At 54.5% G+C, this 25,724-nt stretch overlaps 1 protein-coding gene across 7 annotated transcripts in view; it reads left to right on the top strand.

The window, feature by feature from the left end:
* INSC (INSC spindle orientation adaptor protein) overlaps positions 1-25,724 on the top strand; it is a 30,726-nt gene that overhangs the window by 1,119 nt on the left and 3,883 nt on the right. For 2 of the 7 annotated variants that reach the window (XM_078863808.1, XM_078863807.1), the window contains exons 2-15: positions 3,005-3,769; positions 4,009-4,067; positions 7,989-8,168; positions 10,172-10,494; positions 11,294-11,346; positions 12,240-12,354; positions 18,257-18,286; positions 20,859-20,972; positions 21,573-21,701; positions 22,347-22,530; positions 22,973-23,292; positions 23,948-24,014; positions 24,531-24,689; positions 25,376-25,452. In XM_078863808.1, coding sequence (XP_078719934.1) covers positions 7,991-8,168; positions 10,172-10,494; positions 11,294-11,346; positions 12,240-12,354; positions 18,257-18,286; positions 20,859-20,972; positions 21,573-21,701; positions 22,347-22,530; positions 22,973-23,292; positions 23,948-24,014; positions 24,531-24,689; positions 25,376-25,452 — 1,749 coding nt within the window. In that variant the 5' untranslated portion in view covers positions 3,005-3,769; positions 4,009-4,067; positions 7,989-7,990. Of the gene's footprint in view, positions 1-3,004; positions 3,770-4,008; positions 4,068-7,988; positions 8,169-8,399; positions 8,519-10,171; positions 10,495-11,293; positions 11,347-12,239; positions 12,355-18,256; positions 18,287-20,858; positions 20,973-21,572; positions 21,702-22,346; positions 22,531-22,972; positions 23,293-23,947; positions 24,015-24,530; positions 24,690-25,375; positions 25,453-25,724 lie in introns of those variants that run through there. The other 5 variants (XM_078863812.1, XM_078863809.1, XM_078863811.1 and 2 more) reach the window with 5 other exon arrangements.

Genomic DNA, 25,724 nt, shown 5'->3' with positions numbered 1-25,724 from the left:
CAAAGCGTGACTTGAATGAGTGAGGGGTGAGTGGCTGGGTCAATCACTGGATGAGCGAGTGCTTGAGTGAATGATTGACGGGAATGATATGAGTGAATCAGAGGAATATGTGAGCGAATGACCGAATAAATATATATTTTACTGGCGAGTCAATCGCTGAATGGCTGAATGCGTGGACAATGCTTTAGTGAGTGAATGAATGACCGAGTGGTGAGTTCATGACAGTGAATACATTCATGAGATAGTGACGGTGTGAACGAATGAGTAACTAGTGAGTGAATGAGTGAATTTGAGGTTGAGTCGCGAGTGACCGAACGAATCGTTTGGCGATTTCTCGCTCACGATTAATACAAAGGAATGACAACACATTCTTCAATGTCACCGTGTGTCACATTCGAAGGAAACGTATGTGATAGGCGACGTTTCGGGTTACGACCCTTATTCATAACACATACATGGAGAAGAGTCGTTGCCCGTAATGTCACCTATTATGTATATATTGTTCCGTGTAAGGCCACGTCATTGTTGACTGCCCTTGTTGCACCAGTGTGTAGGGGATAGAGAGTAGGGGACAGTGTGTAGGGGATAGTGTGTAGGGGTTGGGATAGTGTGTAGGGGATAGTGTGTAGGGGTTGGGATAGTGTGTAGGGGTGAGTGAGTAGTAGGGGTGAGTGAGTGGTAGGGGTGAGTGTGTAGTAGGGGTGAGTGAGTAGTAGGGGTGAGTGAGTAGTAGGGGTGAGTGTGTGGTAGGGGTGAGTGAGTGGTAGGGGTGAGTAGTAGGGGTGAGTGAGTAGTAGGGGTGAGTGAGTAGTAGGGGTGAGTGAGTGGTAGGGGTGAGTGAGTAGTAGGGGTGAGTGAGTAGTAGGGGTGAGTGTGTGGTAGGGGTGAGTGTGTGGTAGGGGTGAGTGTGTGGTAGGGGTGAGTGAGTAGTAGGGGTGAGTGAGTAGTAGGGGTGAGTGAGTGAGTAGTAGGGGTGAGTGAGTAGTAGGGGTGGGTGAGTGAGTAGTAGGGGTGAGTGAGTAGTAGGGGTGAGTGTGTGGTAGGGGTGAGTGAGTGGTAGGGGTGAGTAGTAGGGGTGAGTGAGTAGTATGGGTGAGTGAGTAGTATGGGTGAGTGAGTGGTAGGGGTGAGTGAGTAGTAGGGGTGAGTGAGTAGTAGGGGTGAGTGTGTGGTAGGGGTGAGTGTGTAGTAGGGGTGAGTGTGTAGTAGGGGTGAGTGAGTGGTAGGGGTGAGTGAGTAGTAGGTATGAGTGTGTAGTAGGGGTGAGTGTGTGGTAGGGGTGAGTGAGTAGTAGGGGTGAGTGTGTGGTAGGGGTGAGTGAGTAGTAGGGGTGAGTGTGTGGTAGGGGTGAGTGTGTGGTAGGGGTGCGAGGGGGGTGGCGTTGTCAGGAAGAGAGGCGCGGCCACTGTTGAAGGAAGAGGAGGAGGACGAGGAGATGCGCATCACTCGCGCCATGGGGTCTTCTCTTCTCTCATTACCCTTTTAAAAGCAGCCTGGTTGCGGGAGTAGGGGTGGGGGCCAGTTGGGGGATGGGAAACAACAGCATGAGTGGTGCGGTGGTGGTGGAGGAGATGGGTGCGGTGGTGGTGGAGGAGATGGGTGCGGTGGTGGTGGTGGTGGAGGGGATGGTGGTGGTGGTGTAGGGGATGGTGGTGGAAGGGATGGTGGTGGAGATGGTGGAGATGGAGGGGATGGGTGCGGTGGTGGTGGTGGTGGTGGTGGAGGGGATGGTGGTGGTGGTGGTGGAGGGGATGGTGGTGGTGGAGGGGATGATGGTAGTGGTGTAGGGGATGGTGGTTGTGGTGCTGGTGGTGTAGGAGATGGTGGTTGTGGTGTAGGGGATGGTGGTTGTGGTGGTGGTGTAGGAGATGGTGGTTGTGGTTGAGGGGATGGTGGTGGTGGTGGTGTAGGGGATGGTGGTTGTGGTGTAGGGGATGGTGGTTGTGGTGGTGGTGTAGGAGATGGTGGTTGTGGTTGAGGGGATGGTGGTGGTGGTGGTGTAGGAGATGGTGGTTGTGGTGTAGGGGATGGTGGTTGTGGTGGTGGTGTAGGAGATGGTGGTTGTGGTTGAGGGGATGGTGGTGGTGGTGGTGTAGGGGATGGTGGTTGTGGTGTAGGGGATGGTGGTTGTGGTGTAGGGGATGGTGGTTGTGGTGGAGGGGATGGTAGTGGTGGTGGTGGAGGGATGGTGGTGGTGGTGGAGGGATGGTGGTGTCGGGGATGGTGGGGTGGTGGTGTAGGGAATAGTGGTGGTGGTGTCGGGGATGGTGGTGGTGGTGTAGGGGATGGTGGTGGTGTAGGGGATGGTGGTGGTGGTTGTGGTGGTGGTGGAGGGGATGGTGGTTGTGGTGGTGTAGGGGATGGTGGTTGTGGTGGTTGTGGTGTAGGGGATGGTGGTGGTTGTGGTGTAGGGGATGGTGGTTGTGGTGGTTGTGGTGTAGGGGATGGTGGTGGTTGTGGTGTAGGGGATGGTGGTTGTGCGTTGGGGCGCCTGCGTCTCCGCTCTGGACGCGATGCGTCTGAGCTGGAATGCCCGCACGGCTAATTGAATTAACGAAAAGACCCATCGATTTAATTTGTTTCATTAGTTTTGATGTGAAACATGACGAGGACGCGTTTACTTTGTCTGTATTCACTCGTCTCTTGCTGTCCTTGTCCTGGCTTTGAAATGAACAATTCTGGCCACGTTCCCTGCATGCAGACACAAAAAGGCAAAGATCGCCCATATAGTCTGAACAAACTTTTATGGGGGCAAGTGCTGTTAGCGAGCACCTACGACGGCTGGCGCGGCACGCCAGGGGGTGGGTGGCCAGCACCACGCCCGGCCGCCTTTGTCTCTCTCTCTCGTGTAGATGTTTACCATGTAGCCATTTGAAGCTGAGTCGACCTAGGGAAAGACCGGAACACAGACACAAACACACACATCAGGTGGACCCAAAACTCGCACACCTCCTGCCTTTGACATTCCTCCCCCCCTCCTCCTCCTTCTCCTCGATGACACCAGGCTGGAAACCATCGTCAACCACATCCTAAACATCGTCAACCGCATCAGAAACATCGTCAACCACATCCTAAACATCGTCAACCGCATCAGAAACATCGTCAACCGCATCAGAATCATCGTCAACAGGAGGCCGATGCGAGACGTCGTGCAGTGCTCCGAAACGTCGGACACGCGCGGTACAACCCGCACACGCAAGTCGGACCCCCTTGTGTGCCAAGGATACGTTCCAGCCCAGGCGATCACGCAACGCAAAAGCAAATTTGACGGCTCTCCATAGCGACCTTGAAGACCTGGCGCCGAGGTGCAACACGCTGCGGCGCGCAAGTGACGGGGTGTGCCGCGTGCCTCCCGGTGTTCCCAGCGGAGCCGAGGCCTTTGTCGCGAGCGAGCGGCACGGGGCGAGGACCCCCACTCGGGAATCAGCGGCTGCACGGGCCGACGGGTTTCCGGTTACCGGGGAGATTAATTAATTATTCAAAGAGAGGGGCTCCCGTGTCCTCGCGAGAAAGAGAGAGAGGAGACGCGTGGTGGTCGTGGGTGGGGGGGTTTCACCCTCTTCTGCGCTGCGCTCCCATCGCTTTACGCAGCGGCGAACTCGTGACGCTACGGGACAAAGATCCACTCGGGGCTCCGCTCCGTCTCTGATCGTCGTGGCGAGTTTTGTTTCGTGCCCTGGAAGATCGTGGCAGTAAACGAGCGTGCCCGCCTCTGCTGCTACTGCTGCTGCTCAACGCGAACTCCACTCCGTTCCCGTAGCCGTGACACGTGAGTCGCTGCTGTGTCAAAGCCTTAACCCTTGCGCGTCGCTCCCAGCGTGGGTTAATTTTATTCGCGTGTATCTCTTTGTTCCTATATACAGTACACATAAGTAATCTGCGTGTGTGTGTGTGCTTCATAGGTGATGCTCTCTAACAGCACTTGCCCCAACAGTCTGTTAAGGCTATACGGGGGCGATCTTTGTCTTTGTCTGTGTAGGGATTAATTTCCCACTCGATGTTTTCCAGAACGCTGGCTGCCGTAGAGTAGGGATGGTCGGCGTAAGGCACTACCACTAGAATACAAGGTAAAGTAACAAGGTTTCACCTATCCATAATAATATCATGATATTATATAAATCGACCTGCCTATATTCTACAAGTATGGCGTGGACCAAGTGTCAGCTCACCACGATGATGGTTTAACAAAACTCGGACCTCTGTGCAGGCTCGAGCTCGATGGCTTTTAGATGTTGCGAGATTAGCCGAGTGATTGATTGATGATTATTTGTTAGCTTATTTATTTATTTAGTGATCTCCTATCTGGGCGGGGGGGGGGGCAAGCTGGGGGATAATGATGAGAGCCTCCCCAGTGGCGCACGAGGCAGCTGCCGGGAGATGCTGGCATCGTCCCTCGCTGCGGATGTCATCATTCAGCCTCGCTTAGCTTGGAGAGGAAAAATATAATAAATAAATAACATGTGTTGTTGGCGCCCTTGCGGGAGAACACGACGAACAAAGTAGCTCAGCCTGTGGAGGAGACTCCAGCGCGTTCAGAAGGCAGCTGCTAGAGTCCTGACACCAGCGGCTCACCACCTTGACTGCTCAGTCGCTAAAGCGCTAAAGCGACTGAGAATGTTAAAATCCACATCGGGGTCGATGAAACAAAAGTACGTTGTCACTTACGTGCCCGTGATTATTTTTTTGTTTCAATTACTAACCTTCTAAAAACAAGATCTGGCCACGTCTCGCACCCCCAGAAATGGCATCTCGCACCCCCAGGTGAAGAAGAGGAACCACTGCATCTCCTTCGTTCTTTCGGTAAAGTCACGTAGAAGGAAAAGAATAAAATAATAAAAATAAAACATAATAAAATAATTCTCACGACGTTTCGGCCACAACGCCAGCAGCCGTCTTCAGGTGGAGAACAGGTCTGTCAAGTAGACAGAGTCTGAAACCACTGCCTTGCACGCACGCCGTTTCGGAGCACATCACACACGTGCATGTGTTTCTGTATGTTTGCTGAGCTTCTTTCGCGCCGTACGTAGCCAACCGTGCATTGGCTACCAGCGAAGTTTCGAGTGGACTATAAGATCCCGCTGCTGCTGCTGACCTACAAGGCACTCAATAATGGGTGAGCCCCAACATATCGACAGGAACAGATCCGTGTTGACTCTGTAACGTGGTCCCTGAGATCTTCGAATCCCCTTCTTCTAAGGACTCCGAGGTCAAGGCTCTGTCTGTGGACTGATCGGGCTGTTGCCAAGTGCAGCAGCCAAGCTATGGAACAACGCTTTGCCTTGGCTAATAAGACGATCAGAGTCGTTAATATATATTTAAGTCTGTCACGAACCCAACTTTTTCGGTGTAGTTTAGAGCCTCTGTTGCGAACGAAATCGATGCAGCAGGGGTTAGGGAAGACGTCGAATTGAGTTGATTAAGTGGGCTCTGGGCGGGACGCGTCACGGCGAGAGGGGGTGGTCGAGATTGGCGGCGGAGTGGATGCCAAAGGATGGAAGGCGCTTGGGAGTACGTCCACCGGGGAGATGGAGCGATGACAAATCAGCTCGTGTGCGCTGGCGTTAGGTGGATCGTTGGCATCGCAGGATCGTAAGAGATGTCGACTGCTTGGGCAGGCCTTCATTCAGCAGTGGATCGATCATGACTCACGATGACGTCACAGCCACTCCGTCGCAGATACGATGAAGCGAAAGACATCATCATCATCATCATCTTGCATGCAGGTGCCACAATCCTGACTGCTGCAGCTGCTGCGGCTGCCACCAATCATGACGTTGTTGATGATGATGATGTTGTTGATGATGATACTGTTGTTGGTGATGATGTTGTTGTTGATGATTCTGTTGTTGATGATAATGATGCTGTTGTTGACGATATTCTAATAATAACAACAACAATGACGCTGACGACGCTGACACCAACAACAACAACCCCTTTTATCCACACGGAAAAAAATTAGCCCACTCAATTTGTCTCCCTCGCGTCTTTATGCGATTCCCTCTCTCTCTGTTTCTCCCACTCGTGTTTGGGAGGTCGAGCACTTTGTGCCCGATAAAACCGGACAAAGCCCTCTCCTCACCCCACAACGATCTCGTTCAGATGATGTTCCACGTGTGTGTGTGTGTATATCTCTCCACGATGAATAGGGATATGTAAATGAACAGGATCACTCCACGCGGCGCTTTGCGAAATAGACGTATCGAGTGTAAAACAAAAGATCCCACGCACGCCGCGCGCGCCCACGCGCACAATGGCAGATCCTGAATGGGATGGAAGCGGCACGGAGGTGGCTGCGTGACCCCCATGACCTCCCCCGTGGAAGAGAAATCAAATCGTCACCTAAATCAGGCGCCTGCGCCGCGTCGCTCGGAAAAATAAAAAAAAACACAATTCATAACGATAATTGAGACAATAATTATAATATTAATAGTCGTATTAATAGTATACGATCGTCAGTAACTACAAGGCAATGGGGGGGGGTGGGGGGCAGGAGTGGGGAGAGGTGGAATGGTGATGGGGGAGGGAGAGGGAACATCGTGATTTGATTGTAAATTAATCATTTTTATGCAAACAATGTGGAGTTTAATCCGCACTCTTCTTGACTCCCCTTCTCCGCGGCCCTCTGGACGCGACCCGAGTATCGAGCGGCCCGCGGCTGAATATAGATGCGGGGAGTATGGTCGTGCGTGCGGGTGGGTGAGCGTGTGGGTGAGCATGCGGGTGAGCGTGCGGGTGAGCGTGCGGGTGAGCGTGCGGGTGAACGTGCGGGTGAGTGTGCGGGTGAGTGTGCGGGTGAGCATGAGGGTGAGCGTGGGGTGAGCGTGGGGGTGAGTTTGCGGGTGAGTGGTAGATGTGTGGGAGGGTGGATGGTTGAAGTGTGCCGTCGTGAATGTTGGGTGGTTGGTGGTGGCAGCCAAGGTGTTGGTGAGTCGTGGTGATGGCCAGGGGGCGGTGGTGGTGGTGAGGAGTTGAAGATGGTTGAATGTTGGTCGGTGATGTATCAGTGGTGGTGGATTGAGAGTAGAGGTGGTGGTCGTGGTGTTTACCGTGAATAGTGGTGGTGGTGGATTGCGATAGTAGGTGACCCGAGAGCGCTGGGTGGTGTTGGTGATAGTGGTGGTAGTGCTAGGGAACGGTGGCGCAGCGATTAGCGCGATGTGCTACGAACCCGGAGACTTGAGTTCGATTCCCGCTCAAAACCCACACCAGTGGCGACTATTTGAACCGATTCTGGGCCTTCCATAGGTCGACTCAGCCTCAAATGAGTACCTGGTGTGATGTGTAAACATCGCTACTTGGAAGACAAAAGCGGCTGGGCGTGGTGCTGGCCACCCACCTCCTCGTGTGTCATTCCGACCTTCATAGGCGCTCACTATCAGCACTTGCCTCAACAGTCTGTGAAGGCTATACCGGTAATATTTGTCTTTGGTGGTGAGTAAGTGGTTGTGCTATTGTGGTGACCAGCGGTTGGTTGTTGTTTATTAAACAAAGCACGCCCTAACAGCTTCCACTTTATGCAGTCCTCAACTCACACAGGACTCTGAAACCTCACCCACTCTAGAGTCACTCCAGAATTTAGATATAAATTACAAATTATGTTAAATGCGCTTTCCTTGATTACCAACCAGTAATGGGAATCTCGTTGTATTGGCGGGCAGCTGCCTGGATTCGAACCCAGATCTCAGGAGGTGCCAACGCGGTTCTTGGGTGAGTCCAAGCATCGGTGCCACCTAAGGTAGCAAAACAACCTGAGCCGCACCGATCTATTGACACGGCCACCAAGAGGAAAGCACTCGATAAACCCGACACGTGTCAAGTTCTGATCTGATTATGATCCACTGCTAGTGGCCACGCAGAGACATCGTAACCGTGTGTGGCGGCCGTGACGAGGGAGATGCCCTGTCTGGGCTCATGGGCTCGGCGTTCCGCGGTTACCGAATCCCCCCCGATTAAGACTGGGTCCCGTCCCCCTCGTCGTCTCGTTGCAGGCATGAGGGGGATGGGGGTTGGGAAGGGGATCGAGAGGGCCCCCTCGGAGGCGAGTCCCATTCGCCAGTGGCTCGCGGAGCTGCGCGTGGAGACGCAGGCGGAGGCGATGGCCACGATGGACGGGAAGGCGCTGGGCGGAGACGGAACCCGGAGCTGGGAGGATGGGGACATCCAGGCGGGTGAGTGGCCATCATCAGCAGCAGCATCGTCAGTAGTAGCATGTTTATCAGCAGCAGTAGTAGCACTCAATAATGAGCATCTTCGCCATCATCGTCGTCGACATCATTGTTGATATCATAACGGTGGTTATCATCTTCGCCATCATCGTCATTATTGGTATAATTAACATCATCATCATCATTGCATACTCAGGAAGTTATCCTTATCATCATCATCATGATGATCATCAGCAGCGGCCGCGCGAGAGGAGCACGTGCGGCCACAATGAATGGGAGCGGAACGTTCGATACGCGACGCGTGCCGCACCAGTGACTTCGAGCGACGCTGCAGCCGAGGGGAGTGTGTGGAGGTAATAAACAACGCTCCTGCCTCCTCCCTGTCAATCCACAACTATTAGAGGAGGTGGGGGTGGGGGCTCGGGTCTATTGTCTTTTGTTTACCCCCCACCCACCCACCCCACCTGCCCGGCCCAATTCGGCAAAGTGGGATCGCGGGGGCACGAATTACCTTCGTGAGTTGTGGTGACCTCGGCTCAACTCACGCGCGCCCCCCCCCTCCCTGCCAGCACACACACCAAGCTCGGGCGAGATGGAGGAGGGGGGGGGTGATGCGGGGTGGAGGGGACAAGGTTAAGGGGGGGGGGGGGCGACGTGACGGCAGCGGCGTCACCCCGGGCAGAACCAATCTCAATATTAAGTTGTCTCCATTGTTCTGCTCTTCAATAACTGCGCAACATTCCGTTCCCCGAGGGAGGAAGATGAGTTTCACCCAGTCTTACCCGGGATCGATTTCTCCCACTGTGACCCGCGGGGATTTGAGAGGAGGGGTCAGGGTGGGGGAGGGGGGGAGGAGGAGAGAGGGGTAGAGGGGATATCTACTCCCTCCCTATCATCCCCACCCCACCACCACTACCGATTGCAACAACATCATCGTTATCATCAACATTAGATCCTCACCTGGATTGTTTCGTTATAGTCATCAACAATGTCATATAGACACCTTCGCTATTGGCATAGTCATTGTCTATTCGTTCATCTCGTCTTCACGTGGATACATTCACCACCGTCGTCACCTCGTTGTTGTATCGATGGCATCATCCTTCATTCTCATCGTGGGTGTTTGTCTTCATCTCTCTCGCCATCGATCACCCGGGCGGCTGTCGTCAGTGGCATTGCCGCTCGACGGACTCAACCAGCGGTAACAAATGATGACGATTCATACGAAGAGTGGACAATGATGATGACGATGATCGTGATGCTGAAGGTGTTGATACCATATATACAATTGGAAATATCATTATAGAAGTTATAAAAAACATTGTGAATGTTATTATATATAATTATACATTGTATTTATAAATCACTATTGTTTCAACACACGATTATAGTGAATTATTATTGTTACTATGATGATTATTGCATTCATAATAAGTCGCCATGTTCTGTCCACTGCTCGACGAAGACCTCCCCGCGTCGTTGTCACCCTTTGCGGCCTTGTGACGGTGCCACTAACCACGTGACTCCCGCACGTGATCTCAGCTGATCACAACCGCCGCGGGCGCCTTCTCGGGCGAGTTGCCTCCTCTTGCTGCCACTCCATCTTTAGTCTCGACCACCGGCCACTATTCATCCCTTTTATCCATGACGTGTCCTGCCCAAGCCGACTTAGTGGGTTTTTTTTATACGAGAAGTCTAAATTGTCTCCAGCTTGGTCATGCGCTGTGAATCCACGTGCTCATCTCTCTGTCTCTTTCGATGTAAATTGCAGGCCCCACATCTCATTCCATGCTTCCTCGCACATTTTTCAGTTTTTCTTCCACATTGTTCGTTCATGTCCACCTTCCTGAGCCAATATTTCAGAGCAAATGCTCTGGGGATGCTGCAGCTGCGGTGGCAGTGATACACACACACACACATCTGTGTGTGATCCACCAACCCTCGCTGCTACCACAACACGCAGTGTTACATCACAGACCACGTGCCCCCCCCCTCCCACCCCCTAGGGGTTTGCTCCTCAGGGGGTCTCGTCGGGGGCTCAGGCGCGCCCCCCGCGTGCTGCGCTCTCATGCGTCGCGCGCGCCACGTGAGCGCCGAGCTCGCGCGCCTCTTCCGTCGGCTCGAGGGGGCGCGCTCGCACAGGACGGGGGGGGGTCACCACCCCCCCGCCGTGGAGGCCGTGGTGGTGGGGGGGGCCGTGGTGGCGAGCAGGGGAGGGGCCCCGTGGAGGCGCGTGCACGCGGGCGCGCTTCGCCTCGCGTGTCACGCGCGCGCCGCCGTGACGCAGATGCGCGCGACCTCCCCAGCCGCGTCGAGTCAATGCGCCCAGGTGAGTGGGAGGGAGGGGGCGGGGGAAGGGGGGAAGGAGGGGGGTGGGGGTGAAAGAGGACGATGGCGGGAGGGGGGAGGGAGGGAAAGGTGGGTGAGCAGTAAGCAGCGCCTCGGTTACGGTGATGATGTTAGTGCTGAAGCTGCCGGTGATGGTGCTGGTGAGGATGCGAGTGATGATGATGGTGCTTGAGAGGATGACGATGATGATGATGATGATGTTGGTGAGGATGCAAGTGATGATGATGGTGTTGGAGAGGATGACGATGATGATGATGTTGGTGAGGATGCAAGTGATGATGATGGTGTTGGAGAGGATGACGATGATGATGATGTTGGTGAGGATGACGATGGTGATGATGATGCTGGTGAGGATGCAAGTGATGATGATGGTGTTGGAGAAGATGACGATGATGATGATGTTGGTGAGGATGACGGTGGTGATGATGATGATGCTGGTGAGGATGCGAGTGATGATGATTGTGATGATAATGACGATGCTGACATTGAGTTAATTAAGGGCATGATGCTGTTATGGAGGTGATAGTGATGGTAATGATGCTGGTGCTTAAGGGATGATGTGTGCGGTAATGATGGTATGGAGATAATGATTGCAATGATGCGAGTGATGATGATACTGATGAGAACGTCATGATGATGGCGATGATAATGGTGATGATGCCATTATGGAGGTGTTAATAGTAAATATGCTGATATGGTGGTGATAATGATAATGGCATGGAGTTGATTGTGATGTTGGTGTCGCTTATTTGGAGGTGATGATGATGCTGTATGTTTAGGATGAAATTCGCCTCCTGGACTCGTGTCGGAAGCTAGAAAGCCTGGGGCTGAGGTGAGTGAGACTCACGCCGCCAACGAGGCGCCTTGTTTAGAGGCCACATGCACTGCCATTAATAATGCGACCACACATCGCCACCACTTCCTTCCTTCTGCTCGAACCGGAAGCAGTTGCAAAGTCAGTACGCACCATTTAAATGCCTCTGGGTGCCACTCCAATGTCCTCCCCCCTCCCCCTCCTCCATCCCGTGCACGTGTCCCACCCATCACCACCTCCTCCTCCATCCCGCGCACGTGTCCCACCCATCACCACCTCCTCCTCCATCCCGCGCACGTGTCCCACCCATCACCACCTCCTCCTCCATCCCGCGCACGTGTCCCACCCATCACCACCTCCTCCTCCATCTCGCGCACGTGTCCCACCCATCACCACCTCCTCCTCTATCCCGCGCACGTGTCCCACCCATCACCACCTCCTCCTCCATCCCGCGCACGTGTCCCACCCATCACCACCTCCTCCTCCATCCCGCGCACGTGTCCCACCCATCACCACCTCCTCCTCCATCCCGCGCACGTGTCCCACCCATCACAACCTCCTCCTCCATCCCGCGCACGTGTCCCACCCATCACCACCTCCTCCTCCATTCCGCGCACGTGTCCCACCCATCACAACCTCCTCCTCCATCCTGCGCACGTGTCCCACCCATCACAACCTCCTCCTCCATCCCGCGCACGTGTCCCACCCATCACAACCTCCTCCTCCATCCTGCGCACGTGTCCCACCCATCACCACCTCCTCCTCCATCCCGCGCACGTGTCCCACCCATCACAACCTCCTCCTCCATCCTGCGCACGTGTCCCACCCATCACAACCTGCTCCTCCACCCCGCGCACGTGTCCCACCCATCACAACCTGCTCCCCCTCCGCGTCTTCTTCCTGTCTTGAAGATGTGCCCGAGAAGGAGGTGCGGATCCCCTAGGGCCCGAGTTGGGTCGCGTCGCTACGCAGGTGGGGAGAGACTTCAGTGGGATGCTCGCCTCGGCACTCACGCACCTGGCGCAGGTGAGAGCGGGGAGGGGTGTGGGGGGGGGGTCACCGTGACCCCGTGACCCCGCGCATTGGGACTTTAACGCTGGTGTGGAGCTGATGTTGGTGGTCGTGCTAACCTTCCGGTGATGATGATGGTCATGTTTGTGATGATATCGTTATGAAGTCGGATTATTATGATGGTGGTGGTAATAGTGGTGTGTAGTTGATGCTGCTGATGGTGTTCATACGGATATAATGATGATGATGATGTTGTGTGTGACGATGTAAGGAGGTGGAAATGACGGAACAGGTTAGAGAGGATGAGAACGGGGAGCGATGTAGTTGTGAGCTTGTGTGAGTGAACTTGCTGATAATCGGCACGAGCGGTGTCAAGATCGACCTCTGTGGAGGAGGCTCGTGAAGGATGCTGCTGCTGGGCAGTTAGAGGCAGTCGGCCTTCAGCAACGACGGAGGGCGGATGAGCGACGCTCAGAACAACGAGTGGAGCAGAGGGCGGGTAAAACGCAGAGAGTTGGCACAGTGTGAAGTCCAGGTGGGGCATCTGCTAGTCATCTCAGTAAGTCAACGCACGGAACCTGGATCCGTCATGTGACGTCCTCTTGCCAGAGAGTCTTCCATGCTTAGCGTACTGCTTTCAAAGCGCAAGTGGCACAACTTTGGCGATGTCACCGCCACTCAGTGATTGAGATGACTGGCTGATGCACCACCTGCGTTCCCTCCCGTGCCAACTTGCAGCGTCTTAGCAGCTGCACGCGAGCTGATTCCATCATCGCTCCATCTCCCCCGGCGCACGTCCTCTCGGATACCGTTCCATTCCTTGGCTGCCGCTCCGTGATTCATCTTCACCATCGGCGCTCATAGCCGTGACGCGTCCTGCCCAATCCCACGTTCGTAACCTTTTTGTACGCGTGTATATATATGTGTGTGGCCTTGATAGGTGCTCTCTAACAGCACTTGCCCCGACAGTCTGTTGAGGCTATACGGGGTATCTTTGTCTTTGGTGTGTGCATAGTGTCATGGTTAGCGCGCTGCGCAACGAACCCGGCGACCCGAGTTAGATTCCTGCTCACGGCCATCAACACCAGTGACGATTATCTGAATCAGTCCTGGGCTTCCTCTAGGTCGACTCAGCCTCAAATAAGTAGATGGTGCGGTGTGTAAAACAGGGAGACAAAGGCGACCGGGCGTGGTGCTGGCCCTCCACACCCCCTCGTGTGCCATGCCGGCCTTGATAGGTGCTCGCTTACAACACTTGTCCCAACAGTCCGCTAAGGCTATATGGGGGATCTTTGCATTTGTCTTTTGTGTGGGAGAAGGGGCGAGGAAGATAATTGCTGTAATTACTCCGGGTCCAATCAGCATCAGCCGGACTACAGAACGCGCGCGCGCCTCATCCGTCCGAGTAATAAGTTCAATTAGAAGTCCGGGGCGTGGGGGGGGGGGGTTATTTAATTATTACGGATAATTGTTAATTTATTTAATTCATCGCGTTTTATACATAATAATTTTTTTTGTCAACTTAACAATGCTGTGATGACATTCCTAAGTGGCGCAGCGGCGAACGCTCCGTAATTACGACGCATTAACCACCGCCACCAACACAACCACCACGGCCTGAATGTTTGGTCAAAACTTTAACATATTTATTTATATTCTGCAATGAAATAAATTCTTGAATTTATATTTTTTGTACTCAGGAATTAAAATAAGTAATGTTGTTAATATAGAACTGGCGCCCATTAACATCCCTCTTCACAATTCTCGCATTGGCTGGAGGGGGTGGAGTGGGTGGGATGGGTGTTGCAACAAACAACTCAACACGTTCGTCAACAACACACAGTGTGCGTGTGTGGCCCTTCAAGCAAACAGAGTAGACACTTGGCGACGTTTCGTACAATGGTCCTTCTTCATAGCAGACAGTAGGCTCGGCATCGCCACGTAAGTGGAGCTTTTTCCTCAAGTTGCACGTGCTCGTGTTGCACGCTTGTGCCATGAGTTATGGTCAGGGGTGTGCGTGAGTGCGTGAGTGAGTGCGTGAGTGAGTGCGTGAGTGCGTGAGTGAGTGCGTGAGTGCGTGAGTGCGTGAGTGAGTGCGTGAGTGCGTGAGTGCGTGAGTGAGTGCGTGAGTACGTGAGTGAGTGCGTGAGTGCGTGAGTGAGTGCGTGAGTGCGTGAGTGCGTGAGTGAGTGCGTGAGTGCGTGAGTGCGTGAGTGAGTGCGTGAGTACGTGAGTGAGTGCGTGAGTGCGTGAGTGAGTGCGTGAGTGCGTGAGTGCGTGAGTGCGTGAGTGCGTGAGTGCGTGAGTGAGTGCGTGAGTGCGTGAGTGAGTGCGTGAGTGAGTGCGTGAGTGAGTGCGTGAGTGCGTGAGTGAGTGCGTGAGTGAGTGCGTGAGTGAGTGCGTGAGTGTGTGAGTACGTGAGTGCGTGAGGCCGCCTGTGATGCTTGGCCACCCACCCCCTCGTGTGCCGTGTCGGCCTTGATAGGTGCTCGCGAACAGCACTTGCCCCAAAAGTCTGTTAAGGCTATTCGGGGGGGTCTTTGTCTTGTGAGTGACCGCGTGCACGGTGGTGCAGCGGTTAGCGCGCTGCGTTCCAAACCGGCGACCCGAGTTCGATTCCTGATCACGGCCATCGTGGGTGGCTGCTGACCATCCACCCCCTCTCGTGTACCGTGCCGCCTTCATAGGTGCTCGCAAACAGCACTTGCCCGAACAGTCTTTTCAGGCTATAGGGCGATCGTTGTCGTTGCGTGTGCGCCTGTGTGTGAGAGAGAGAGTCATATATATACACAGCGCGTGCGCCTGCGTTGTAATGCTTCGTAAAGACGCCGTCTCTCACGCGCGAACGTGATCTACAGCGGCAGCCTCACGGCGTCAAGCGACTCACCCCTGACCCCATCTCACCGCCCCCCTCCGCCCCCCCTCGCCCTGACGGTGGGGGGAGCGGTGGGGGGGGGGAGTGGTAGGGGGGTGTGGAGAGGTCAAAGTGAAGGCGCGCTTCACACCCTCATCACCACATCATCATAAGGGTCATCATGATAACCGCGCTGTGTGCACACCATCATCCCATCGTAACAGAACCCTCCTCGTCACTATCACCATCAACCACCACCACCAACATCACCGGGCACGAGAACTCCGCGGCCTGTGCAGGGGAACGCGACTCGCCAACCCCGAGCAGGTGGACAGCTCCCCTTTATAAATAACAACAATAACCTCAACAAAACCCCCCCCCCACCTCCCCCCCCCCCCCCCCCCCCCCCAGCCTTCCCTCTTGACCGCACTCACGCTAGCCCCATCGTCAGGAAGGACTCGGACTCGTTTCCCAGTTTAACTTTGTCGATAATTATTTGTGCTCGTTCTGGGCGAGTGGAGACGCCAAAAGACCACCACCACCACCACCACCACGTGTTTTATTCGGTTGTGACCCCCCCCCCAACCGCACCCCCCCCCCCCACCACCACCACGTGTTTTATTCGGTTGTGACCCCCCCCCCCCCAACCGCACACCCCCCCCCCACCACCACCACCACGTGTTTTATTTGGTTGTGACCCCCCCCCAACCACACCCCCCCCATCCTCACGAATCCCCCCCCCCCTCCATACACATCTCGCATCTCTCACAATTCACAAACAACGACCCCACCCCCATCTCTCTCTCTCTCCGAGCACACGGACACCAAACCACGCACGAGTCCTCCTCCACCCAGCGCGCTCTTCCAGTACCACCCGATACAAAGCAAAGACAAAGATCCCCCGCATAGACTTACATACCCTGTGGGGTAAGTGCTGTTAGCGAGCACCTACGAAAGCGGCCCCGGCGCACGAATTGAGCGGTGTTGGTCACCAGCAACCACGACCGACCGCCTTTGCCTCCCTCCCTCCAGCACTGATAACCCGTGTCAGCGCAGCGGGTAATCACTTAAGGCTGAGTGGAACTTTTTTTTTGAGGAATTTGCTCGGGATGTTCTCCGTGGCGGGGAATCGTAGCGCGGCGCGCTGACGCTGCACTACCGCCCCACCCGCATTGCACACAAAGACAAATATCCCCCGTGTACCCTTAAAAGACTGTTGGGGCAAGTGCTGTTAGCGAGAACCTATGAAAACCGGCACAGCACACGAGGGGGTTGGTGGGTAGCACCACGCCCGGCCGCCTTTGTATCCCTAGGGGTGATGTTTACACACCGCACCAGGTACTCATTTAAGGCTGAGTCGACCTAGGGGAGGCCCAGGACCGGTTCAGATAATCGTCACTGGTGTTGGCCGTGAGCGGGAATCGAACCCAGGCCGCCAGGTTTATAGCGCAGCGCGCTACCCGCTACACTACATCACACACACACACCCCCCACACCCACCCACACACCCACACACACACACCCACACACATCTCCTTCCACCCCTCTCCCCCATTACCCCCCCTCCACCTCCCACTTCCTCCCCGTGCGCGCGTGTGCGTCCGCATGCATCAGCGGCTCCGCACCTGAGCGCGCACGCTCCGTTCCTGGGCCCCTCAATCACTGCTCCATGACCTTTCGCGTGCGCGCACGTGGGGGGAGGGGTCGGGGGGGGGGGATGTGAGGGAGGGGGTGGGCAGGCGGGTGGGGTAGGAGGGGAGGGGGTGGAAGCGTGGGAGTTGTGGACCTAATAATTTGTCTCCGGGTAGTGGACGCGCCTTGGAGGTGAACAGAGAGTTACAATAAAACAACAACAATCATCAATACGTCAACAACAATGTGTGGTGCCGACTGCGTGTCCAGAGGCCACTTGAAGAAGAAGCGATCTCAGATGTGGTTCTCTGAGGTCCTCTTCCGCGGGCCGTTCTCTAACTACGCGGAGGATTGGCAGCTGCTCTGTGAGATTTACGAACGGATTCTTCGTCTCGTGACGCCGATAGCCAAATCTGGATGGAATTCTTGAGTAAAAATGACAACGGATACTTAAAGGAAAACTCTCTGTTCACCGTCAGTATCTCCCTCTTCCTTATGTCTGCCTTCCCTTCCTCTCTACCTTTCTTTCTTTTTCATTTAAAAACCAGGCTCGAGTCCAACGAGATTAATTCGTCCGCACGGCTCGCGCGATAACGAACCCTCCGTATCGCGTGTTCCATGTCTCTGGATTTTGCTTTCGTTAAAACAAATATGAATGAAATATGTATTTTAAAATGACAATAAGAATAATAAACATTCTGCTCGCAAGCTTCACCTCTCCTGTACGACTCCACCCACGCGTGAGTGCGGGTGGGTGAGTGTGGGGAGCGGTTAGCGTACTGCGCTAGGAACCCGGCGACCCGAGTTCGATATCCCGCTCACGGTCAACACCAGTGACGATTATCTGAACCGGTCATGGGTCTCGCCTAGGTCGACTCAGCCTCAAATGAGTACCTGGTGAGGTGTGTAAACATCGCCACTGGGGAGACAAAGGCGGCCGGGCGTGGTGTTGGCCACCCCCCCCCCATCATGTGCCGTGCTGGCCTTCATAGGTGCTCGCTAACAGCACCTGCCCCAAAAGTCTGTTACAGGCTACACGGGGGATCTTTGTATTGAATCGCTCAGCAATGGGAATTTAGTCGAGTTACGTGGCGAGCCACCTCTAACTCGATGCTGTTTTCTTCATTGCGGTCATTCGTAACCGGGCTCAGACGACTGAATCGCTGCAAAACGCAGTCTGTACGAGTCTCTGTGCGATTCTCTGGGTCTCTGTGCAATTCTCTGGGTCTCTATGCGAGTCTGCGGGTCTTGGTGCGAGTCTGCGGGTCTCGTTGCGAGTCTATGGGTCTCTGAGTGAGATATAAGGACACGGACAGAGGGACAGCAGGCCCAAAGCGTACTCAGCTGTCCCGTGTTAACAGAGGCTGTGTCTCGCGGTATCGCTGTTGCTCGATGATCACTCTCTGTGTCTCCCGCGTTGATTCCCTGCAGCACCCGAAGCAACAGGTCTCATTCATACAGGTGGTCATGTTCCACGTGTGTGCTGTTCCTCCTGCGTCCCGTGTGTGCTGTGTTCCTCTGTGCCGTGTCACTGTGTGTGCCGCTCCCCCTGCGTGCCGTGCGTGCTGTTCCCCCTGTACGTGCTGTTCCCCATGTGCGCTTCGTGTGTTCTTCCTCTGCGCTTTGTGTGCTGTGTTCGTCTGCATGATCTCCCTCGCGTTGATTTTCTGCGTGTTGTGTTGTGCTGCTGGGTTGTGCTGCTGTATTGTGCTGCTGTGTTGTGCTGCTGTGTTGTGCTGCTGTGTTGTGCTGCTGTGTTGTGCTGCTGTGTAGCTTTCTGAATCGTTTTCTGGCTGTGCCCGCGTGCTGTTCGTCACGATGTCCGACATTTCGCTCCACGTGGTGCCCCTCCCCTCGGTCCCTATAAGCAGTTCAAGTTCAGGGCTATTTAGTTTGGCCGGGCGAGGACTCTGGAGGCCACGAAGAGTGTCACTCGCACGAGTCATCTGGTGTCACTAAGTTGGCAAAAATACGTAAAGTAAAAACACTAAGTTATGACAAAGTGAAGCAAATAGCAATCGGCTCAAAACTCCTTGCGTTACAGAAAACAATGCACACGTGTAAATCAACTCTGAAAATCAATTACTTTACTGAAACAACAGATTCGTTTTCAAAATCCATCATGTTCACCTTACACCGGTGAAACAGACACCAACAATCTATTGTTTTGTGTGTGTGTTTTATGTGTTCCGTGTGTGTTGTGTATTTATGCATGCATGTTGGACTTCTTTCGCACCGTACGTAGCCAACCGTGCTAATCGGAGGTGTGGGGGAAGGACAACAAACTAAACACAAAAAGCACTTCTTAAGAAATGAGTGTTCAGTCTGGATGATTTAAAAGTGCATGGCTCCAGTGGCTTTCTAATAATGTCAACTTTTCGTGCTGCAGTTGGCACTGCGCTCCGAGCTCGGCGACCCGAGTCCGATTCTTGCTCACGACCACCAATACCTGTGGCGATTATCTGAAAACAATCATGGGCCTCTCCTAGGTCAACGAAGCCTCAAATGAGTGCCTGGTGCGATGTGTAAAGATCGCCACTCGGGAGACAAAGGCGGCCGGGCGTGGTTCTGACCACACGACCTGCTAGTGTGCCGTGCCGGCCTTCGTAGGTGCTCGCCAGTGGCACTTCCACAAACAGCGTGTGGACACCATACGGGGGATCTTTGCCGTATATCAATATATCGAGATCTGGCAGGCGCTTGGTGATAACGGGAGAACTCTTTGTGTACAGAGGAAGGAGGGAATCAGCGAGCCACTGTGACCACGCTAAATGAGCCCCGAGTTTGCTCTCTCAGCCTCCTCCTTTGCTCCGAGTTCTCCACTCACCAGCCCTCGTGTCACTCAATATCCAGCAGTGCATTCCCCGACCAAAGCCGATTCAGCTAAAGTATATCGGGGTTTTTTTCAAGGGCGACTCTGCCGGCAGACGACATCAAAGCATTCCACGCCCGCGTGGTCCCAGCCATAGCGAGGGGCATAGCGGATGTGGTGGCATGAGCCGAGCGGTTGCGCCTTTGCCGTTCTTTGCAGAGGTTTGCGGTTCGATACCCCGCGGCCGCCGAGATAAACACCACGGGGGGCGGGGTGAGGGGGATTAAAGCTATAAACAGGCGCCGTCTGCTTCACGGATGGACACAAATGCCAATAGTATCAGGATGCATGCAATGCGGTATTTATAGGTACGACATCCAAGTTACAACCGTGACTAATAATTTTGCGGACGACTGAGCGTTAGTCTCCTAAGTCGATCAGGTACGGTTTGATTCCCGGTTGCGTGAGTCACTCTTAAAGAGATGCCCCCCCCCCCGAAACTCCTCCATAACTCCTAGGTGACGCATGCTTCCCCTCCCCCACATGATGGGGGTGGGGGCAGTGCCGGGTGATCCTAGTTGCAAAAGTAGCTACATATGTCGTAGCTACTACATATGTAGTAGCAGCTACTACTACATATGTAATATCTACTACAAATGTAATATGTAGTAGTAACTACTACACATGTAGCTACTTCACATGTAGTAGCTACGGGCCCCGCACTTTCAAGGGCCCCGCGCTAAATGCTTTCAAGCTATCAATTCCGGTGCAGTGATTCTGCACTTGCTATATTGCTATAGTACTATACCGCCTTCGCCTTTTATGAACGACCGGGTGTTTAAGGTTAGCGATTTGTTATATTATCTGGCTGTATAGCAAATGAAAAAATACAATTACTTTACTATGCAAGTAAAAAATGTGCGTTTTAATATTTACGTGTTTTTCGTTTAATTAGGGCACATTTATAACACCATATGCTACAAGAACCGCATTAGCTTCATCCGGCACTGGGGGGGGGGGGGGGGGGGGTGGGGGTGATAAAGGTGTTGAGGCTGGGAATGGAACCCGCGTCGTTCGTGTGTCCGGTCCCCTCGGCTTCGGCGCCGGTGGTGGCCCCCCGACTTGTAAACCGAGAGCGCCAGCAGCCTCACGGGCGTGTGCGAGTACAGGACCGCGATGCGAGGGGTCCGGGGTTGACGGGGAGCTGTGCGCGTGTTGCAGGAGCTGGTGAGGAAGGTTGGGGACGTCTCTCGGCCACGCTCTCTCATCGCCTCCCTGGGAGATCTCCTTGCTCTGGCCAGAGGAGGCGACCACATGTGTCACATCGTGGCTCGGGTGCGTGGCTCTCTGCTGTGTGACTCACTCAGTGTGCGTGGCTCACTGCTGTGTGACTGACCCAGTGTGTGTGGCTCTCTGCTGTGTGACTGAGTTCGATTCCCGCTCACGACCAACACCAGTGACGATTGCTCCTGGGCATTCCCTAGGTCGACTCAGCCTTAAATGAATACCTAGTGCAGTGTGTACAAACATCAGCACTGGGGAGATAAAAGCGGTCGGGCGTGGTGCTGGCTACCCACCCCATCGTATGCCGTGCCGACCTCTTCATAGCTGCTCGCTTACAACACTTGCCCCAACAGTTTATGAAGACCAGACGGGAATCTTTATCTTTGTATTTTATATATTTATTTGTGTACACGCACGTGTATTCGTGCATATGCGCATAATGATGATGATGATGAGAACATAAACGATGATCGCAACAATCATTGCGATTACAACAACAACTGCCGTCGCTACCATCCACAGAGCGAGCCAATTATAATCATCAATCAATGCACAGGAGGGATGTGGGCGCGCGCGCGTTGGTGCCAACCCCCCACCCCCCTCTTACCCCTCCCCCGCTCCACCACATTGTCCTCCCCCCGCCCCCCTCAGGAGGGAGGGGTGCGCGCGCTCGTCCGCCTCGTGCGCGCGCGCCACTGCCCCCCGCACGCGCTCGCCGCCTCGCTCCGCACACTCGCGTCACTCGCTTCCGTCTCCCTGGGCCGGGACGAACTCATCAAGGTGAAGTTCGATGAGTTTTACGCCCCGCCCCTCCCCCCCCGAGATATTGAAAGAGGGGGTCCGTCATGGGTCACGCAGAGAGGGGGGTCTGCGATGGATAGCTCAAGGGGATGTGCATGCTTTAAGGGAGAGGCGGTTCACATGGTTAGGGGTATATTCCAGGGGGGTCTATATGAGTGGGGGTTCCTGAGGGGTACTTCCCAGCGTCTGTAGGGGGATATAAAGGGGATCCCTTAGGGAGGCACTCACGCGGTTCTGTAGGGGACTGACAAAACACGTGGGACTATAGGGGAAGCGCGCACTGAGAGATGCGAGCTCGGAATTACATTCAGTCTAACACGTAGCAGTCTTTCGCGGCCAATATCATCCACAATACATGTTTTTTTATTGGGGGGGGGGGGGTGAGATCGCGTAAATATAAATGTGTTGCATTGTTAGGGCAACGTCATGGCAGCCAGTGAATCAATGGGAGTAGGTGGGACGATGTGGTCTCGATTCCACCCACGTGCTCCACCCCCGGGTCTCACCCCAGCCTGTCTCACCCACACGTATCTCACCCACACGTGTCTCACCCACACGCGTCTCACCCCAGCCTGTCTCACCCACGCGCGTCTCACCCTCACGTGTCTCACCCACGTGTCCCAGGAGGACGGAGTGGGCTCTCTCGCCCACGTCCTCGAGGGCCGCGGGCAGCACTCGGAGGCGGTGCGCGCCGAGGCGGCCGCGGTGCTGGCCCAGGTGCTGGCCCCGCACGCGGCCTCGGGCCCCTCGGTCAAGGGCCCCGGTCTGGACGGGGCCCAGGCGCTGCGTGTGGTCCGGGCGCTCACAGGTGACACGTGAACATTCATTCATTCGCATCGGGCCCCATGGACTAAAGCGTGGTATCCTACTCTTACTATCCAATCTACCCCTCAGTCACGGTTGACTTCGTACGGTGCGAAAACAGTTCAACGTACATACGTAGTGGCGTGAGCAAGCGAGCACTTACAGGGCTGGGCCTTTATCTTTTATCTGAGAAATTTAACCAAGCGGTGACTTTGGCCTGCCGCCGTGTGGTTAGAACGTTTGGCCACGGTGCCCGATAAGTCGGTGTATCCGTCGCTCACGCACCACTGGAAAGGTTGGTTCCCGGTTTCCGGACTTTGAGAACCCGTAACCGATTCCGATAAACGCTTTCCAATGTCGCCGGTCATCGTTGGAGAGCCCTGGCGGTGCGAAGGGCCCCGTGCCAGTGAGGCGAGCGCGCGTCGTGTTCCGCCCCACGCGCTCAGAGCTGTGCGGGGAGTCCTCCTGCGGGGAGGTGTTCCTGCTGGGCGCCGCAGCCCTGGCGAGCATCTCGTTCCTGGGCCCTGCCGCCCGCGACGCAATTCTCGAAGCCGGCACGGCCCGCGTGCTGCTCCGACGCACGATGCGCTGTGACCCACTCGTGCCCGCGTCGGCGAGGGGGCCCGGCGGGGCGAGGGGGCCGCCTACAGGGTCCGCGGGATCAGGCGGAGAGACCAACCTCGATCCGGGGTTCAACTCCTCGCGCGAAGCCAAGGGGGGCGGTCCTGTCGTCGGCTCCGCGTGTTCCCCTTACGCCAAGGACCAGGTGAGTGGAGATCGCACGAATGCCGAATGGTGTCGTGTACCCCACCCCTCTCCGCCACCCGACGCAGCCAAATAGATTGTGAATAGAAACTCTCCGACACACACGCACGAATCTGCACAAATTCACAAAAACACGCACACACTCACACAGAAAAACTAAAGCCCTGCACACTCACACGTGCACTCCCCATCACACACACACACACATACAAAGATCCCCGTGTAGCCTTAACAGACTGTTGGAGTAAGTGCTGTTAGACAGTACCTACTATGCACTGCACGGGACGCAAAGGGGCTGGATGACCAATACCAAACCCTGCCACCTTTGTCTCCCCAGTGGTGATGTTTTACACAACGCACGAGGTACCGTACAGTGCTGTAATTATTTAAGGCTGAGTTGACCTAGGGGAGGCCCATGGCCGGTTTAGATTTCAGTCTCCGATGTTGGCTGTGAGCGGGAGTCGTACTCGGGTAGCCACCTCTCCACCCTTACCAATCTACTTCCGTTCAAATACAATGCAAAGTCGTCTTTACAGAGTGCACGCTTCCCAGGGGTTGGGGTGGGCGGTGACGGGAGATGGCATTTAGCGATTTGGATCGTGAATCCATCTGTGCGGACCTCTTGAGTGCTGCCCCCTTCGTCCTGTGCTGCACAGGTGGTGACGGTTCTGGCGAACTTGGCCGTGACCGAGCGGGGTCGCGCGGAGGTCATGAGCTGCCAAGGTGAGGGAGTCTCCAAACTCCGATTCGGGAGGGTCCTGCATTTCGCTTTGTCTTACAAACTAAGCACCCCACTCATCTCTGTGATCTTTACTCCACGATCGGTTATTACCTCCCCCCCCCCCCGCTTTCAACTTGGAGGGAGATGCATTGGGCCAGGTTCATATTTAATTAATAGTTCATGGGTGTCTGTGCAAGCCTGTGGGTCTCTGTGTACGTCTGTGGATCTCTCTGTAATTCTGTGTTTTTTTTGGAGCTGTGGCACAGTGGTTAGCACACTGCGCTAGGAACACAGCGAGCAGGGTTCGATTCCCACTCACGGCCAATATCGGCGACGAATATCTGAACCGCCCCAAGGCCTCCAGTAGGTCAACTTAAATGAGTATCTGGTGCAATGTGTAAGCAGGGAAGACAAAGGCGGCCGAGCTGTTCGGCTAACAAGAGCACTTGCCCCAACAGGCTGTGCACGCACGCACGCACGGTACGTATTAACATACGTGCCTATGTGTGTGAGAACAGGCCTGGTGCTGCTGATGAGCTGCCTGGAGGCGGAGCCGGCTGCGAGCGCGAGCCCGGGGGAGGCGGCGGCGTGCGAGCGGGGGCAGCAGAGGGCAGCCGTGGCACTCGCGCGCCTCGCTCGCAGCCCCAGCGCCTGCCGCACCGCCGTTCATCTCGGATGTAATCGATGGTCGACAATAATCATTCATTAGTATGATCCACTGCTGGATGAGCGGTGGCCGTGCGAACAGTGTGAATGAGGGTGGGTGGGTGGGTCGGGGTTGGTTGTTGTAGCTTGCTGACACGCCCCTACTTGGCATCTGCGACAAAGAGCTTCATAGCTCATCGGATTCCTCCTGCAGTCTAAAGATTCAGATTCTTATTCTTGTTTTTTTTTCGGTAAAGTCACGTAGAAGGGAAACAATAAAATAATAAAAATATAAAACAATAAAATTCTCACGACGTTTCGACTGCAACACAAGCAATCATCATAAGGTGTGAAAAACAATTATCTTGCTGTGTTTTCACACCTGATGATGATTGCTTGTGTTGCAGTCGAAACGTCGTGAGAATTTAATTGTTTTATTTTTATTATTGTATTTTTCCCTTCTACGTGACTTTACCGAAATAACCAAGAATATGAATCCCTGCAGTCACGAAAGCTTTAAATCAAGATTCTGATTCTGTTATTGTTGCTGCTGTTTGTGCTGCTTGTTGTTGCTGCTGCCCTTGTTGCCTGTGCATGGCTGTGTTGTTGTTGTTTGCTGTAGGTGGTGTTGTTTGTTGTTGTTGTTTGCTGTAGGCGGTGCTGTTTGTTGTTGTTGTTGTTGACCCCACTGCCTGTGCGTGGCTGTGTGCTGGCCAAGGTGTGTCGCGACTCGCCGTCATGTGCCGGGTGCCGGCAGAGCGGAGCCACAGCGACGGGGTCCTCTTAGCCTGCCTGGTGAGACCAGCCGGGTTGCGGAGTCGTGGACACAGGGTCCCCTTTGTAGACCCCCTTCACGCAGGGACCCAAGACTCAGGGGCAAAGTACAATAGAGTCGTGATTTTGACCGAACCAACCTCCTACCATCGAACGATAACGATGATGCTTAAGTGATGCTGCTACTGCTACTAAATTATGACGAAGGTGATGAGTGCTGCTGCTGATGATGATGTTTACAATGTCGACATTGATGACGATGACAAACGTAATGATGATGATCATTCTGGTGC

The sequence above is a fragment of the Lampetra fluviatilis genome, chromosome 16 (genome assembly GCF_964198595.1).
Source record: "Lampetra fluviatilis chromosome 16, kcLamFluv1.1, whole genome shotgun sequence".
NCBI lineage: Eukaryota > Metazoa > Chordata > Hyperoartia > Petromyzontiformes > Petromyzontidae > Lampetra > Lampetra fluviatilis.
Note: the sequence above shows the minus strand (reverse complement) of the source record. Positions and strands in the feature narration are given on the sequence as shown.